Genomic DNA, 16,602 nt, shown 5'->3' with positions numbered 1-16,602 from the left:
AGGGAAGCCACCCCCGAGGGAGACCACAGCTGCGTTACAAGGACATCTGCAAGCGGGATCTGAAGGCCTTAGGAATGGACCTCAACAGATGGGAAACCTTGACGTCTGAGCGTTCAGCCTGGAGGCAGGCGGTGCATCATGGCCTCTCCCAATTTGAAGAGACACTTGTACAGCAGACCGAGGCAAAGAGGCAGTCCCGAAACAAGCAAAACCAGGGAGCTGGACAGGGGACAGATTGGATTTGTCTTCAGTGTGGAAGGGATTGTCACTCTCGAATTGGCCTTCTCAGCCTCACAAGACACTGTTCCAAGACATCCATACAGAGCACGATACCATAGTCTCTCGAGACTGAAGGATGCCTACAACAATGACGAACCTTTAACTTCAAGGATAGTGCAGAAAAACTTTAGGTAAGAGTTGCAAACATTCATGGCAGATGTCTGTGCCAGGTCTGTTTGTGTGAGGTGAATCCAAATGTCACCGGGGATGTGGTCTCACACACCATCCCTTGCAACATGGTTGAACTTTCCACCCCAATATCCAAGCAAAAGGCTTGCTAATTACTCTGTGACTGCCTCTCCCTTTTTGACTTCCACAACCACTGAGCTGTTATCAAATCTTTCATGCATAAATCTAGAGCAGCCTTTATAATCCTTTGTATTCTCTCCATTTGTAAGTAAGTCCTTGCTGTTCCCAAATTGAGAATAACTCCTATACTTTGAATTCTTTTGCTTGATAATAAGTGGGACTTTTCCATATTCACCTTGAGACCAAGATTCAGCAGCAAACGTAGATTAAAATCTAAATTATTTTGAAGTGTACTTTGAGTGTCTGGCATGTATGTACCGTGATTCCCAAAAAATAAGACAGGGTCTTATATTAATTTTTGCTCCAAAAAACTCATTAGGGCATTTTTTAGGGGATGTTTTTTTTCCATGTACAACAATTGATCTTTATTCAAATAAAATAATGTCATCTTCTTCTGGCTGCTGCACAATAGTGGAGGGTGGGTTTTCATTTAACGGGGGCTTACTTTGGGGGGTAGGGCTTATATTACGAGCATCCTGAAAAACCATACTAGGGCTTATTTTCAGGTTAGGTCTTATTTACGGGGAAACGGGGTGTGTGTGTGTGTGTGTGTGTGTGTGTGTGTGTGTGTGTGTGTGTGTGTGTAATCGAACCATCAACTTCAATACAGACAATTGTGAAAAGAAAAAAAAGACTATCTGAAGTGTAGATTTATTGCAGAATGTATAGAATTACTTGGATCAATGACATGACCAGTAAAAAAGTATTGAAACACATGAATGAAGACCAAGAAATCATAAAACACATAAAATGTAGACAGAATATTTTGGTAATGTAATGAGAAACAATATTACAGCTGATCATTCGAAATAAAATAAATGGGAATGAAAAGAGGTATTGGTTGAATATTCTTGGAGACTAGTTTAGATGCAATACATCACTGTTGAGACCTGCTGCATCCAAAGTCAAGAGGTTATGATGTCTAACTTTAAGAGATGAAGTAGAAGAATGGCTGGAAATAGATTTCTGTGAGACAAAGTCCATCATTTTCTCTGTAGTTTGAACCATGTGTTTATTCATATGGGCAAAGGTAAAGGATGAGGCTACAAAATCCTATTCACAAAAGGATATGATATTATACTACTTCTAGAAATTTCATCCAACCACTAATATTTATTTTAGTGTTTATAAACAGGGATGTGAACAACAGATATATTTATACTACCAGCAAACATGATCATGAGAAATGGAAGTTAACACTTGGCAAGTAATCTGGACTATTGAACAAATATGTAATTGGTTGTGAAAATGAAAACAAAATCTAAGATTTGATTTTTTTTCACTCATGAATACCATAATTAACAAAGTTAAATTCTTCCATTTAATTAAGGTTACTTGGGTATTATTACTTGTTGTGAACAAAGTTAGCAAAATATAAACACACTACATGCATTTAGAAGAAAACTGACCTGTAAGGGGTAAGTATGTTGAGTGGAGGAGGCTGTTCACAAGTATCATACGTCTCTTGCAAAGGAATTGGCAGAGTCTTTCGATCAAAGAGCTGCTGATCTTGGGTTGTGGAACTTCGAAAAGCTTTTCTCATTGTTATATCTTGCAAGGAAACTGAAAGGAGAATAAATATTTGGATGAGTATTTGGATAAACCGTCAGTAATAAATAAAGGTCTGAATCTAGAATGAGGTTGGTATTGCAACACCAACATAATGGGCCTTATTTCATCTCTTTTCTTTTGCATTTAGTCTGAGTTCCTAAGCAATTGTGACAGTCTTACTGAATTTTCAATACAGTATTTTATTTAAAACACAGGCTAATAATGGTACTGAATAACTCTGATTTTCTTCCAAACACTACATCCAATGGCAGACATGGAACACATCCATCAATGGAACATGGTGAGGAAGGCATTTGCAATCCTCACCTGTAATAAGCTGTGTTTTCTCAACCTTTTGGAATAGAACAGCAGATGAAAGGTAACAAATGGAAGTACTGAAGGCTGATACTTCTGTAAAATCAGGGCAGAAAGAAAACCAAATTTTATTTTATGAGGGAATTCACAGGCAATGGCATGTAGCCAACTAATTCTTAATATCCAGAAACACTGCGCTGTAAACTTGCTGATAAACAAAATGACCCAACTCTCCTTTTTGATACCACAAATGACAGTAACTTCTTTTAATAAAGAGGGCAGTTCTTCATCTAAAGACAATTTCTTAGCTTCATTTTGCCATGAAAGGAAATGTGGCATACTTTGTGTTCAAGAAACTCAGAGAATGTGAGTTGTTGGGATGTGTCTAGTTGCTGAGAGGCTTGTCAAATGTCTTGTGTTAACATACTAAAGAATATAGGAGAAATAAAGAAAAGGTTTCATTTTAAAATGTGGCCTGGACCACCCGTGTTAGACAAAACATTAACAAGGTATTTCCTTATCACCAATCATCATCATCATCGAACTGCAGAGCTGAAACGGAGCCTACAGATAATCGAGTTCAGCCCCTGTCAAGGACGCACAGTGCAGAATTGAACTCCCAACCTCTAGCTCCGCAGCCAGATACCTAAACCACTGAGGTTGTGAAAAGAAAATATTTGACATGTGAATGAATGAAAAAGGAGTATTGTATAACTTTATAGTGCCATTTTTTTGAAATGTAAAACTGCAAAATAAAGGTTTTATGCTGACATTTATACTAGCAAAAATGTCAGGCAGATATCTCCTAGGGTAGCAAAAGTTAGCCAAAGGGATATTCAGAGTGAATCCTATTAACTTTCTACTGCTTTCATACTGATGAAACTAGGGAAAGCCATAAGAGGAAGACACAGTTTCGGGAGAAACCCAAGGAACAGTCTCCCACAGGACAGTGCCCTGGCACCATTACTTGTTAACATTTACACAATTTATCAACCAATGTTGCCATACGCCACGAATTTCATCTCTGCTGACAATCTTGCCTTGACAATCCACGTGAAAAATGCACCAGCTAACCTCTGCATTATAAGAGTTTTCCTTACACTATAAAACCAATCAGCTAAAATCGAACTCTTTAAAAACATAGGGCTGTGCCTCTCACTTAAAAAACACAGGAGCAAATAGAAAGCTCTGAGTTATCTGAGAAGGCAAGATATTGGAACATTGTCCTACCTCAAATATTTGGGTTTCACTCTGGATCAAACCTCAACCTACAAAATAAATTATGTCTACATATCAAACAGAAAGTTGCTGCCATAAATAATTTATTTCAGAAACTGGCTGGATCAGATGGGATGCACATGCACAAACAGCTTTGTCTCTGTATTATATTCCATAGCAGAATATGCTTCCCTGTATGGTTATAAATCAGTGCATTCTAAACAAGTACATATGACTGTAAGTTGTGGGTACATGACCTTTCATGAATCATGCAGGATTATTACTGGCTACCTGAACTCTACCCCCATTAAAAAAAAGTTTATTATCTGGCTGACATTGCTCCTCTGAATGTATGCCAAGAAGTTCTAGAAACTAATGAACAGAAAAAGTGTGAGGCAGAAGGTGAGAGGGATGCCCCACTCGCTGGAGAGCCGTCCCTCCCCCACAACGAGGATAAGGAGGAGAGTCCCCAGCCAGCACCAGAACCTGTGGCAGATGCTCAGCAATGGACAGAAATAGACGAGCTGACTGAAGGAGATGCAGGGTGTAACAATGAGAGAGGTTCAGGAGGTAAAGGCAGGAAAAGAGAGGAAAAAGAGGGCAGAGTTTGAGGAAGGAACGGGGGGGGGGGGGGGTAAAAAGGAAGGAGAGTCAGTTGCTGCCTGGCTGTGAATGGGTGTGGATGGAAGATCCTTGGATGGGATTATGGGAGAGGCTAAGAGTGCCTAAGGAGGAGGCAGATTACAGAAGGAGAAGAGAGATGCCCCCCCAGACCCTCTTATTGGGGACAAACCAAGGCAAGAGAGTGGAGGAAGAGGTTAAGAGATGAGAAAGAAAGAGTTGAAAGAGAAAGGAGAGAGAGACTAGAATGGAGAAGAAGAGAGATCAGGAAGAAGAACTATAGGTAGGACCCTGGGAGGATCGAGACCCTGAGAGATTGTGGGCTGGCAATCGGGATGATGGGGCCGTGCCCTTGCTGGAAGGTTCGACGGGACAGGCCATGAAAAACTGGGGTCCCGCTGATTTACCGGGACCATGGAACAATAGTAACCTGTTCCTGTTTGAAGATTGGAAACCACTTCAGGACTCAATGGCAGAAGGAGAAAGGACTCATAATCATTTTACAGACACTTGTTTATTATTAAATGCAGCAGTAAATCACCTGTTTTGAAGCAACAAAAATCTACTGATTTTTTTGAACTGAAAGAGGAGCCAAAAGTTGAACCCTCAGATATTAGCGCCCAACGTGGGGGGCCTTCGACATCGGGAGGACCTACAGAAGATTGGCTCCGCAAAGTAACAGAAGAACAAGAAACCTTCATAAAACAACTAGCAGATCAACAGCAATTACTGATTACGAAATTAAAACAAACATGCCTGGTCACACCGTTATTGTTGGGGACGATGCAACAGAAAATGCTGATAGTAAGCCAACCACCCATAAAAATACAAAAGATGTGACCACACGATGACCCGGCAGCATTCCTCGACACGTTTGAAAGATTAGTAATAACGGCACAATGGTTGAAGGAGCACTGGGCATTGATCCCCACACCATACTTGATGGGACTAGATCAAGAAATAGTGGACACACTAGACCCGAACAGATGTTTATCAAATGTGTTCACTGGGATATCAAACCTTATGGAGTGATAGTAGCCCAAATTGAAATAGGAGACCAGATGAGAGAGATGGAAGTTGGGGTGGTACCCAGGTAGGGGAGAGAAATGCTATTAGGATGAGACTGGCTGGGAGTGGAAGAACTAACTCAAACAATAGTTGAGGTGCACAACGGGAAGCGGAAAATTGTATGTAAGAGGAAGAAATGTTAACTATGTCCAGGGATCAACTAAGGAACTGGCAGCAAGATGATATGAGGCTGGAAGAGGTCCAACTAAAGGCACAAGAGGGAGAAATAAATTTTGAAATGAGGGACGGAGTGCTGTATTGTGTAAGTAAAACAGACCTTGGGGAAGAAACCAAGCTGGTACTACCCGAAAGACTTAAAGGATTGATATTAGGACTGGCCCATGATGTGCCACTAGCAGAACACTTGGCAGTACAAAAAACATTGGCGAGAGTGCGACAGAGGTTCTTTTGGCCACTCATGGCCAAGGAAGTAGAGGACTATTGCCGGTCTCGTCTTGAGTGTCAAATCACACAGCCAAAGCCCCAACCTTGGGAGGAGAGTTAATACCGATGCCCCTAGTGGACTGACCATTTGATCGCATTGCTTTAGATATTGTGGAACCTTCGATAAAATCGGCAGGAGGGTATTTGTATATTCTGGTGATAATTGACTATGAGACCAGATACCCGGAAGCAATTCCCCTGCGTACCACCACGGCGAAGGTGCTGGCCAAAGAGCTGCTAGGGGTATTCTCCAGAATGGGATTCCCTAAGAAAGTCCTGACCAATCAGGGGTCCAACTTGATGGACCTAACATTCAAGCAGATGTGGGAGTTACTAGAGGTAAAACCATTGAAGATATCCATCTCCCACCCACAAGCGAATGACATGGTAGAAAGGTTTATGTAATAGAACTCTGAAGGGGATGCTGAGAAAATTGGTACAAGAAAAGACAAGGCAATGGCATATGTTCCTGGCCCCACTGATGTTTGCGGTGAGGGAGGCCCCACAACAGTGAACTGGGTTTTCTCCTTTCGAATTACTGTATGGGAGAAGTCCTAGGGGAGTGCTGGACCTTGTCAGGAAGAAATGGGAAGAGGGGGAAGACCTATCCAAACCTTTGTTACAACATATAATGGAAATGAAGGAGAGCTTACAGACTGCTTGGGACCTGGCTAAGGAGGCCTTGGACAAGACCCAGGAGAAATAAAAGTATAGATATGACAAGCGGGTGAAACCCCCGGGTAAAAAGGTGTTAGTGTTGCTACCAACAGAATGGCCAAACCCTATTAGGTTGTGAGAAAGAGTAGTGAGGTGGATTAATCTTTCACCTGTTTTGAAGCAACAAAAATCTACTGATTTCTTTGAACCGAAAGAGAAGACAAAAGCCGAACCCTCACAATAAGGTAAGACAGAACCAAACTCATCCACTTCATATGGCTGAGATAATGCTATCAAAGAAATCTGCTTCTTGATCAAAGTATCTCCCCTGCCAAGTAAGAAATCTGCTTCTGATCAAAAACAGTCTAATCATTTTAATATTTTAAATTGCCTGAATTTTATTTGTTATATATGTTCATAATTTTAAATTGTGCTACACTCTGATATGAATTTTAAAAAAAGAACTGTGAAATGATTTCTGCTTATCATTATTAATCATCCTTAATGGGACTTTAAAACACCTTTATAACATTATTAGATGTTTAAAAATATTTTTATCTATCTTGCTCTTTTACAAGTTTCTAGGGAGATTTCTTTCACTCACTTTACTTTAGAGAATATATTTCCTTGAAAGTCATTTTAACTAAATGCTCAAATACATTCTAAAAACTGTAACAGTATTAAACAAGTCAACTTCAGAATAATGTAATAGAAAAGCACACCTGTCTGGTACAGTGTAATAATAAAAATAGAAAACATAGAGGCTCCCATTCCTGGGATGATGTCCATTTAAAATAAATTGCCACATTGTTGATGTTGATTATAAAATTCAGACAAATAATAAAATAGCAGATAAAATAATGAATTGGTACTGCCATAATGTTTTTAGACTCGAGATTTAGATTGTAGGTGATTTTTGTTTTCCACTCTTATAGTTTTGTACTTAATGCAGTTTGACTTGAACTGGCTATTTACTCTGGGAGCAGCATTTTTCAATATACTTTTTGGAACACTATGAGAAAATCATTTGAACAATACAGTACTAATGAATGACTGGCATACAGGATCTTGATGCAGTCAACTCTAAATATATAGATTGTAAAACTCCTACTGAAAACATTGGTAAATTCCTATACCTACTAATAAATTCACTAATTATGGCTGAACTGTTACAACAATGATTGTTCAGTTTTAAGGTTGAATAAAGTTATTATAATAATTATCTAGTTTACATTAAAATACCTGGACATAAATATTGCTAAATATGCTAAACATTCATATTTCCTACTTCAATCTTTAACATAGCTGCATCTATTATATATACACATGTCTGCTTTAATTTATATCTCTCCCAATCCTTTAGGCAAGTAACTAAATATCACAAGAATAGTGTATCAGGTTCCTTTTACACTTTAAACAGAACAACATAAATTGCACAGGCACAGACAGTCTCATGAGTAATCAGCTCAAAGTGATCTCCAGATCAGATTGCTTCTGCAGCTAAACCAAAGTAATCTGCTGAAAACACATTTAAAGAAATTAGCTTCAAGTGCTTAAAGATCTACAGATAGCAAACAATGTCCTTCACTTAATCGCCCATCTTACATGCCCTGCTACTGAAAAGCCAACACCCAAATCTCAATACTTGTTACTGAAACATGTGCACATTCTGTCCTGTTCATGCTTGCCTCTACTTCCCTTTCTTCCTCTGTTGACTGTGTACACACCACATGGCCAAGGACCTTTCCTCTTTGTAAAGTTACACTACTGATGGTGTTATATACATACATTGGCTGAAATGCTCTTGTGTAATGTACACAAAGTTGTAAGTTTCAGTCCATTCCATCCCAGTAAATGAAGAGTCCCTATTGTGATTCTTGGGCGTGCAAGTGCACACTGGTTTGGTGAGTGTGTGCATGCCCCCTGAGAATCATGGGAGGGATCATTAGTTACTATCAAGGAATGGACCAAAACTTACGACTTCGCTTTTATTACACAACAGAATTTTGACCATTAAATAATAGCAACAATAACAGTAAAACGGATATTTTCTTCTTTCATACAGGAATGATTGTTTTAAGATGCTGCCTTCTATGACAGTTATTCGCATAATCTAAAAACAAAGATATTTTGACTTAAAATTGAAACAAGAATTGAAGAAATCTGAACAGATGAAAATGGGTCTGAAGAAACAATATGCTTGGAGGAGATCAAGAGCAGGTCTTCTCTTATCTTTTATCCTTTTTCAGCTTATGCTTGATCATGTGAAGAAGATTTAAGACCTTTCAGAGTAAATGCCACCTTGGAAACCACAGTTAGGGCGATGGCTAATACTGGAGGTCCAACAGCAAAATCTCCATTCAATTTACTGAAACTAGATGTTCATTGGACCGATGTGTGTCAAGGCAGAACTCAATACCCTTCTAAGAGCTTTCTTTGGACAAGACTTAAAAACGCAGAGCAGTATACAGTATAAGGGTTTATTTTGTGGTGCCAAATCCACAATCTGAAGTGCCTTCTAATAAAAGATTTAACAACGGATCTCTGCTTCTAAGACCTTTGTGAAGCCTTGACAGATGGTACACTGCTTTAGATCACCCTTTTTAAAGCAAAACAAAGCACTTTGTACTTCGTTACAGTACTTTTCTCTTAAAGCTCGAGAATGTTCTGAGAGGACCATCGCTGGCGCTGGATTAACCCTTTTGTGTGCATTCACAGAGATCATGCTGAAGAACAAAGCATTTCATGTGCCCGTACAAGGGGGCAACATACACCTGGAAAAGGGCTGCAGAGACTATTAAAAGGAGAAAGGTAAATTATCTGCTGTATTTTCAATGTATTTATTTATTTTATACAAGATAATAATTAGAACAATAAATAAAAATTATCAACAAATGGGGATTAAATGAAAGGCTACAATATTTGGCTAAGTAAAAATATTCTAGTACGTTCCTTTTCCTATTGCATATGTAGTGGATAAAAAGGAAGTGGTGGAAACCTATGAGGGTGTGCTAGATCATGCACAATGTAAGTTGGAGCGGAGTTACAGTTCCTCAGCTTTAGAAGATTCATAACAACACTTTGTGCAGGCAAAGGCATTTGTGTGAATCACAGAAATCATGAAGAAGAATATATAAATTCCACTAAGCATCATTTGACAAAGGTATTCGAAGCAAGATTTCAGAAAATGATGTGGGAAAAGAAGTCTCTTGAGCTCCATGTATTAAGGAATTCAAGACTTTACAGGATAAAACCAACAGTGTGAACTCAGCCTAAATTAAATACAAGCAGGTAGACAATAGAAAGTAAGTAAGATTGGTATTATGCATTTCAAATGACATGTTTTAGTCAGAAATCTGATGAGAAAATTCTCAGCTAGTTGAAATTTCTGGATGCTTTTCATATGCAGCCTAATGAAGGCTGCATTACAGTGTACCATAAAACACTATGATGTGTGTTACATGCCATCAAGTTGCATCCAACTTATGGCAACGTTCAGAGGGTTTTCAAGGTGTGTGAGATAGTTAAGGAGTGGCATTACCAGTGCCATTCCACTAGTGAATTTCCATGGCTGACAATTTAGTCCAACACTACCCACTATAACTCAAAGCTTAGAGAAGACTACACATGTGAGTTTATACTGACTTTTCTAGGAAAAATGACAGCCAGTGAGTTATTCAAAAGTGGTAAAAAAGCAGTCACCACTATCACCAAAAATACTGCTAATCAAAGAATACCCCGAAGCCTGATTTTTGGTAGAATGTAATTCCATTTAGACCACTTCATGGATTGTTACCTTGTCGTGGTGAAGGGGCTTGAGTAATTCAGAGAAGCTATGGGCTATGCTGTGCAGGGACACCCAAGATGGACAGGTCATAGTGGAGAGTTCTGACTAAATGCGATCCACCTGGAGCAGGAACTGGCAAGCCATTCTAGGATCTTTGCCAAGAAAATTCCATGAACAGAAACAAAAGGCTAAAAGATATGGCACTGGAAGATAAGCCCCTCAGGTTGGAAGGCATCCAACATGCTACTGAGGAAGAGTGGAGGACAAGTACAAGTAGGTCCAGAGGTAATGAAGTGGCTGGGCCAAAGCCGAAAGGACACTCAGCTGCGGACGCGCCTGGAAGTGAAAGGAAAGTTCAACGCAGCAAAGAAAAATACTACATAGGAACCTGGAATATAAGATCTATGAACCTTGGTAATCTGGATGTGGTCAAACAGGAATGGAAAGAATAAACATTGACATCCTGGGCGTCAGTGAACTAAAATGGACGGGAATGGGCGAATTCAATTCAGACGATTATCATATCTACTATTGTGGGCAAGAATCCCTTAAAAGAAATGGAGCAGCCCTCATAGTCAACAAAAGAGTGGGTAAAGCTGTACTGGGATACAATCTCAAAAATGATAGAATGATTTCAATACGAATCCAAGGCAGACTTTTCAACGTTGCAGTAATCCAGGTTTATGTACCAAGCTAGTCTATGAAGACTTACAACACCTTCTAGAACTGACACCAAAGAAGTATGTTCTTGTCATTATAGGGGACTGGAATTCTAAAATAGGGAGTCAAGAAATAAAAGGAACAACAGGAAAGTTTGGCCTTGGAGTTCAAAACGAATCAGGGCGAAGGCTAATAGAGTTTTGTCAAAACAAGCTCGTCATCACAAACACTATTTTCCAACAACACAAGGGGCGATTTTACACATGGACATCACCAGATGAGCAATACCAAAATCAGATTGATTATGTTCTCTGCAGCCAAAGATGGAGAAGCTCTATACAGTCAGCAACAACAAGACCTGGAGTTGATTGTGGCTCTGGTAATCAGCTTCTTATAGCAAAACTCAAGCTTAAACTGAAGAATGTAGGAAAAACCACTGGGCTAGTCAGATATAATCTAAACCAAATCTCTTATGAATACAAAGTGGAAGTGAAGAACAGATTTAAGGAACTAGATTTGGTGGACAGAGTGCCTGAAGAACTATGCATGGAGGCTCATGACATTGTACAGGAGGCAGCAACAAAAACCATCCCAAAGAAAAGGAAATGCAAGAAAGCAAAGTGGCTATCCAACAAGGCCTTACCAATAGCAGAGAAGAGAAGGGAAACAAAATGCAAGGGAGATAGGGAATGTTACAGAAAATTTAATGCTGACTTCCAAAGAATAGCAAGGAGAGGCTTCTTAAATGAACAGTGCAAAGACAGACAAGAAAATAATAGAAAGGGAAAAACCAGATATCTGTTCAAGAAAATTGGAGATATTAAAGGAACATTTTGTGCAAAGATGGACATGATAAAGGACAAAATGGTAGGGTCCTAACAGAAGCAGAAGATATCAAGAAGAGGTGGCAAGAATACACAGAGGAATTATACCAGAAAGATCTGGATGTTCCGGACAACCCAGATACAGTAATGTGGTTGCTGACCTTGAGCCAGACATCCTAGAGAGTGAAGTCAAGAGTGCTTTAGAAAGCGTGGTTAACAACAAGGCAAGTGGAGGTGATGGCATTCCAGTTGAACTATGGTATTTAAAATCTTAGAAGATGACGCTGTTAAGGTGCTACACTCAATATGCCAGCAAGTTTGGAAAACTCAGCACTCCTCAGATAGCTCACCTACAGTACCTTGAAAACCCTATTAGGGTTGTTACAAGTCAGTTCTGACTTGACATAACAACAACAATACACAGGGGAAATTGTGGAAACACTTATTACAGTTTTCTGGCCATTTGTCAGATGCACCATCAAATGCATGATATGTCCAACTGGAACAATTATGCACACCACTTAAGCAATTCTGGGTTTAAAGTGAGTACACCCAATGGGATGTTTACATGAAGCACATCCAATAGTGAACATTAAAATAAATGTTCTAACCTCGATTAGCAGAAAATTAGTACAGAAAAGTAGGAATGTTTCTTGCATTTAACATTGGAGATTATGACCTATGTATAAAAACTATGCCTGATACAATCCATAAAAGGTCTTATATATCAATTTCTTTAAAAACTTACGTTCTTCTTCCTTTGGATCAAGTTGTGTAACACTAACAGATAAACGGTCTACACGTTCTTGTAAGGAGTTCACTCTGAAAGAAAAACTGTGTGCTTCATTGAAAAGCTCACCAAAGATATCTTCTGCATATTTACCTGCAAAAGGAAAGCGTTAAAAGTAGAGTTAGGAAGGCAACATGCTTCCAGAAAGCAAGACAAATTCTTGTTTCATTTTTTTAGATACAATTGTCATTTATACCTACCAGGGCTTGGAAAAGTTACTTTTTAAGATTGCAACTTCCTCAAACCACTAGCCAATATGGCCAGCGCTCTTGTTAGCTAGGGGACTCTGGGAGTTAGAGTCCAAGAAGTATACCTTTTCGAAGGCCTAGTAGCGTTAATGCTAATTTTCAAAAGATCAAACATCATATAAAATCATTTAGTGGAATTCGGAAAACATCTGCACATGTCAATCTTATTAACAGCAGGTTGCCCCATCCTTAGGAACTAGCATGCTTCGTTTTATGATCCAGGATATATTCCTGTTTTTCCCAAAGAAATTATACCAGATGTTATCTCCAGGTGCAAATTAACAGCTGGCACTTGATTCCCACTACTTCTGAGTGATCAGGCAGCACTCCTAAAATCTATCTTCATAGAAGTCATAAAGAACAGTTTGAATACATATTTGCAAATGAAACAAAATGGATTCCAAGGCACTCAGTGGGAATCTGGAGTGTTTCCAGTTTTCTGCTGCACTCCACTCCACAATTAAAGCAATTAAATTTGTCAGAGCACAATTCCCAAGGTAAGAGAACAACATAGTAAGTAGCTGATTGCAAAGCATTCTATAGAGATGTGATATGTTGAATGCTGAGCACCTAGCAATTTTAAGTGAAACATTCATGACTTAAAACATTCAATGCTTTCTTCAGGTTCAAGGCAGCACCATTGAACAATCTCTTGGCATCTGTTGAAGTGGGCTGCAGTGTATGAAAGCTTGTACCAAATAAAACTTATTAGTCTTCAAGGTACCACAAGACTGTACATACTACCACGCCTGCCTCTCCCCAACTTCTTGGCAGGACTCTTCTCCCACCCCACCCACTTTTTTTATTTCAAAGGAATGCATTTTCTTTCTCAAATGCATACACAGTTTCTTAGTTATATTAAGTGATACTCTACTTCTGCTCTTTGTATTTTTTTCATTGATACTGCTTTTCCCTTGTTTTAAGAATGCAAATTTGAATGCAGATAGAGAAAAGGTACAACAACATATTCCAAAAAGTTAAGTCTAATGGGCTTTTCTTACTTGTCTGAAGAATTTCACTGGGTATTGTAGTCCTCTACACAAAATGCAGAAATTTCAAAGCCATGGAAAAATATTTTTGAGAGTTTTTTCCTCCAAGGTAAGGAAAATGCATATATTTTGGGGAAATTGAAATATACGAAATACTCATATTCCCATCAAACCTAAATTGTTTTAAAATTTTCAAATGATTCATTTTGAACTGAACCATATATAAAAATGCACTATTTTACATATTTATGAAATTCTAAAACAGGAACCGTTTACTTTCTACATACACAAATGTGCATATACACTAGTTGTAACAGACGCACCCTATGCTACTTAAGTATATGTGTCTTAGTATTTGCTATCAGAGAAGCAGGGGCAAAAAAGTAAAAACAAAAACTATATATTTTGCAGTAATAAATAAAATATACCGTATTTGGATACAACGTTGCTTTGGTGACAGTCTCAATAAAACTAAAACAAGAGTACTGTAGAAAGGAGTAACAATCCAAAAACAGTGAAGGATTTCTGTAAACTTCTGTCATTGAGATGATAGGACACTGTATATGTTTAGAGAGCAATGGACCATATGTGGCTCTGGGCTGTCTTGTTTCTGCAACCCCTGGTCTAATCAGACTCCTCCATTCCAGCCAAAACTGTTTTTTTTAATCAGCCCCTCCCCAAGAAGAATTGGTGCTCCTAAAAGTCTAGAATTCACTGGGCTGAAAAAAGTCACTCGTCCCCCGCAAGAGTGTTTAACACTGCACAAATAAACATTTCTTCAAAACTAGAAGTTGACTTCTGAACATCTCTGTATTCACCTTTTTAGAAATAAATTTTGGGCAGCCCATGCTGTCCTGGAAGGTACTATGATAGAAAATTGATCCACAGATCTATTTAAGTAGACCACAACTGGTTTACAGTATGCAAGTAGCACTCTAATTTCATTAATCACATGCATACTGATGTTCATATTACACTTAGAGTGGCCTATGGACCTGTCTTTTGTTTTTGTTTGTTTGCTTTGCTCAAAGGCCTCTTATGCCCTGGGCAGAGATTTTGCCATGTTTTGGTTCCCCAGCATCCCTGGTCCCCTATACCTCAAAGTTAAAAACAAAAACAAAAGCAACAACAAATAATAAAAAAAACTTTGGTTATCAGCTGATGGGTTCTGAGCTGTCCATGATGGATAAGGAAAGAGATCTTTGTGTGCTGATGGACAGCTTGATGAAAGTGTCAACCCAGTGTGCAATGGCAGTGAAGAAGGTTAGTTCCATGTTAGGTATCACTAAAAAGGGGATTGAAAATAAAATAGCCAACATTATAATGCCACTGTACAAAACGCTGGTAAGGCTGCACCTGGAGTAATGTGTACAGTCTGGATTTCACATCCCAGTTTTTGGCTTCGTTTTCGAATTCTTGTTGTGCTCTGTAAAACATTTTGTGTGTCTCTTTTTACTGTACTTTTTTACCGTGCACCCCAGTTCGATATTATATTTTGGTTTCTCGGTTTTATGGTTTCAATTTTTTTTGTTGTGCTCTTTGTGTAAACTTTTTGTGTAGATATGTGTATTTTTCTTTAGTTTAAGGCATTAAATTTGTCGCTCTGATTTTTGTTGCTTTCCCTCTGTAAAAAAATTCTTTGTGTCTTTTTAACCCTTTTTACAGTGTGCATGAGTATATATTTTCCTCGAATCTTAATTTAGTTTCAAAGTTTTGGTCTTGAAATTCTTAGTTCCTGCATTGTGGTTTGTTCTTATGCCCTTTTTATATTTCTTTTTGCATCTTAAAATTCACTTGTAATTAAATAATTAAATGTTACTGATTTTTTGGGGGGCATTTCATTTTCTTGCAGTTGAATTTTGTTTTCAGTGGTAATTGGATTTAAGTGCCTGGAATAAATAAGATAATAATGAAATACATGTATCACAAAGCTTGCGAGTAAAGTGATGGGTCGCCCAGAGTGGTAGAATATACCAGATGGGCGGGATATAAATCAATCAATCAAATAAATAAATAAATAAATGGGTGGCATCAGAATTCTTCACACAGTTGAGATATGGGAAAAAGACTGGAAATAAATTATTTGCATTGATATATCCTGATGACAATTTTAAAGAAAACAAAAAAATGTGTTTGTATAAATTTAATAATTATTTATCTGTGCTGTGATTGAGAGGTTATGTTGGGGGAGGGGCCGATGATAACTTCCTCAATGGCTCAAGGGGGCGATTCTTTCAAAAAGGTTAAGAACCACTGATCTAGCCCATAAATATTTCTCACCCAAAGGTGGCTCCCGTTTTAAAGCTTTCATCGATTTCAAATCTGCATTCCACCTCATCCTAAGAGACAAATTCTGGGCCAAATTTCATGCCGCTAACATTGACAGGTGACTCCTTTTGCTAATGTGGTGTTCGTATGAAAATACTTGCCTACCGGTGCTGTGCAATCAAGCTGGGGTCCATCGTTCAATTGAATGAAACAGGGCTGCATTTTAGCTCCTACGTTGTTCAATTTTTATATCAATGGTATAGTTGAAAATGTAGCAAATCCTGATTTCCACCCACTTAGATTTTCTACCCATCCTCTTTCAATTCTTTTATGTGCCAAAGATGTAGTATTGTTGTCTTCAACTTGTGTTGGCTTAAGATGACTTTTAAAGGCTCTCTCTTCTTATTGCAACAAAGAGCAGCTATTAACTACTTGAAAACTAAACTGTTGGTTGTTAGCAGAAGAATCAAGCACAAATAGTCCATCAACGGGAAGAGCAGGTGTCAAGTTATACAGTATGTTACAGAAGTGAGTACACCCCCTCACATTTCATAAATATTCTAGTATATCTTTT

General features: G+C 38.5%; 1 protein-coding gene across 5 annotated transcripts in view; it reads right to left on the bottom strand.

Annotated features, from left to right (window-relative positions):
* WASF1 (WASP family member 1) overlaps nt 1-16,602 on the bottom strand; it is an 87,341-nt gene that overhangs the window by 15,785 nt on the left and 54,954 nt on the right. For 3 of the 5 annotated variants that reach the window (XM_072997907.2, XM_020801366.3, XM_020801362.3), the window contains 3 exons: nt 12,482-12,616; nt 2,467-2,550; nt 1,998-2,151 (listed from right to left, as the gene is read on the bottom strand). In XM_072997907.2, coding sequence (XP_072854008.1) covers nt 1,998-2,151; nt 2,467-2,550; nt 12,482-12,616 — 373 coding nt within the window. The remainder of the gene's footprint in view (nt 1-1,997; nt 2,152-2,466; nt 2,551-12,481; nt 12,617-16,602) is intronic. The other 2 variants (XM_078385087.1, XM_020801367.3) reach the window with 1 other exon arrangement.

Source organism: Pogona vitticeps, chromosome 1 (assembly GCF_051106095.1).
Source record: "Pogona vitticeps strain Pit_001003342236 chromosome 1, PviZW2.1, whole genome shotgun sequence".
Taxonomy (NCBI): domain Eukaryota; kingdom Metazoa; phylum Chordata; class Lepidosauria; order Squamata; family Agamidae; genus Pogona; species Pogona vitticeps.
The sequence above is the reverse complement of the archived record's forward strand: the minus strand, read 5'-3'. Positions and strand labels throughout refer to the sequence as shown.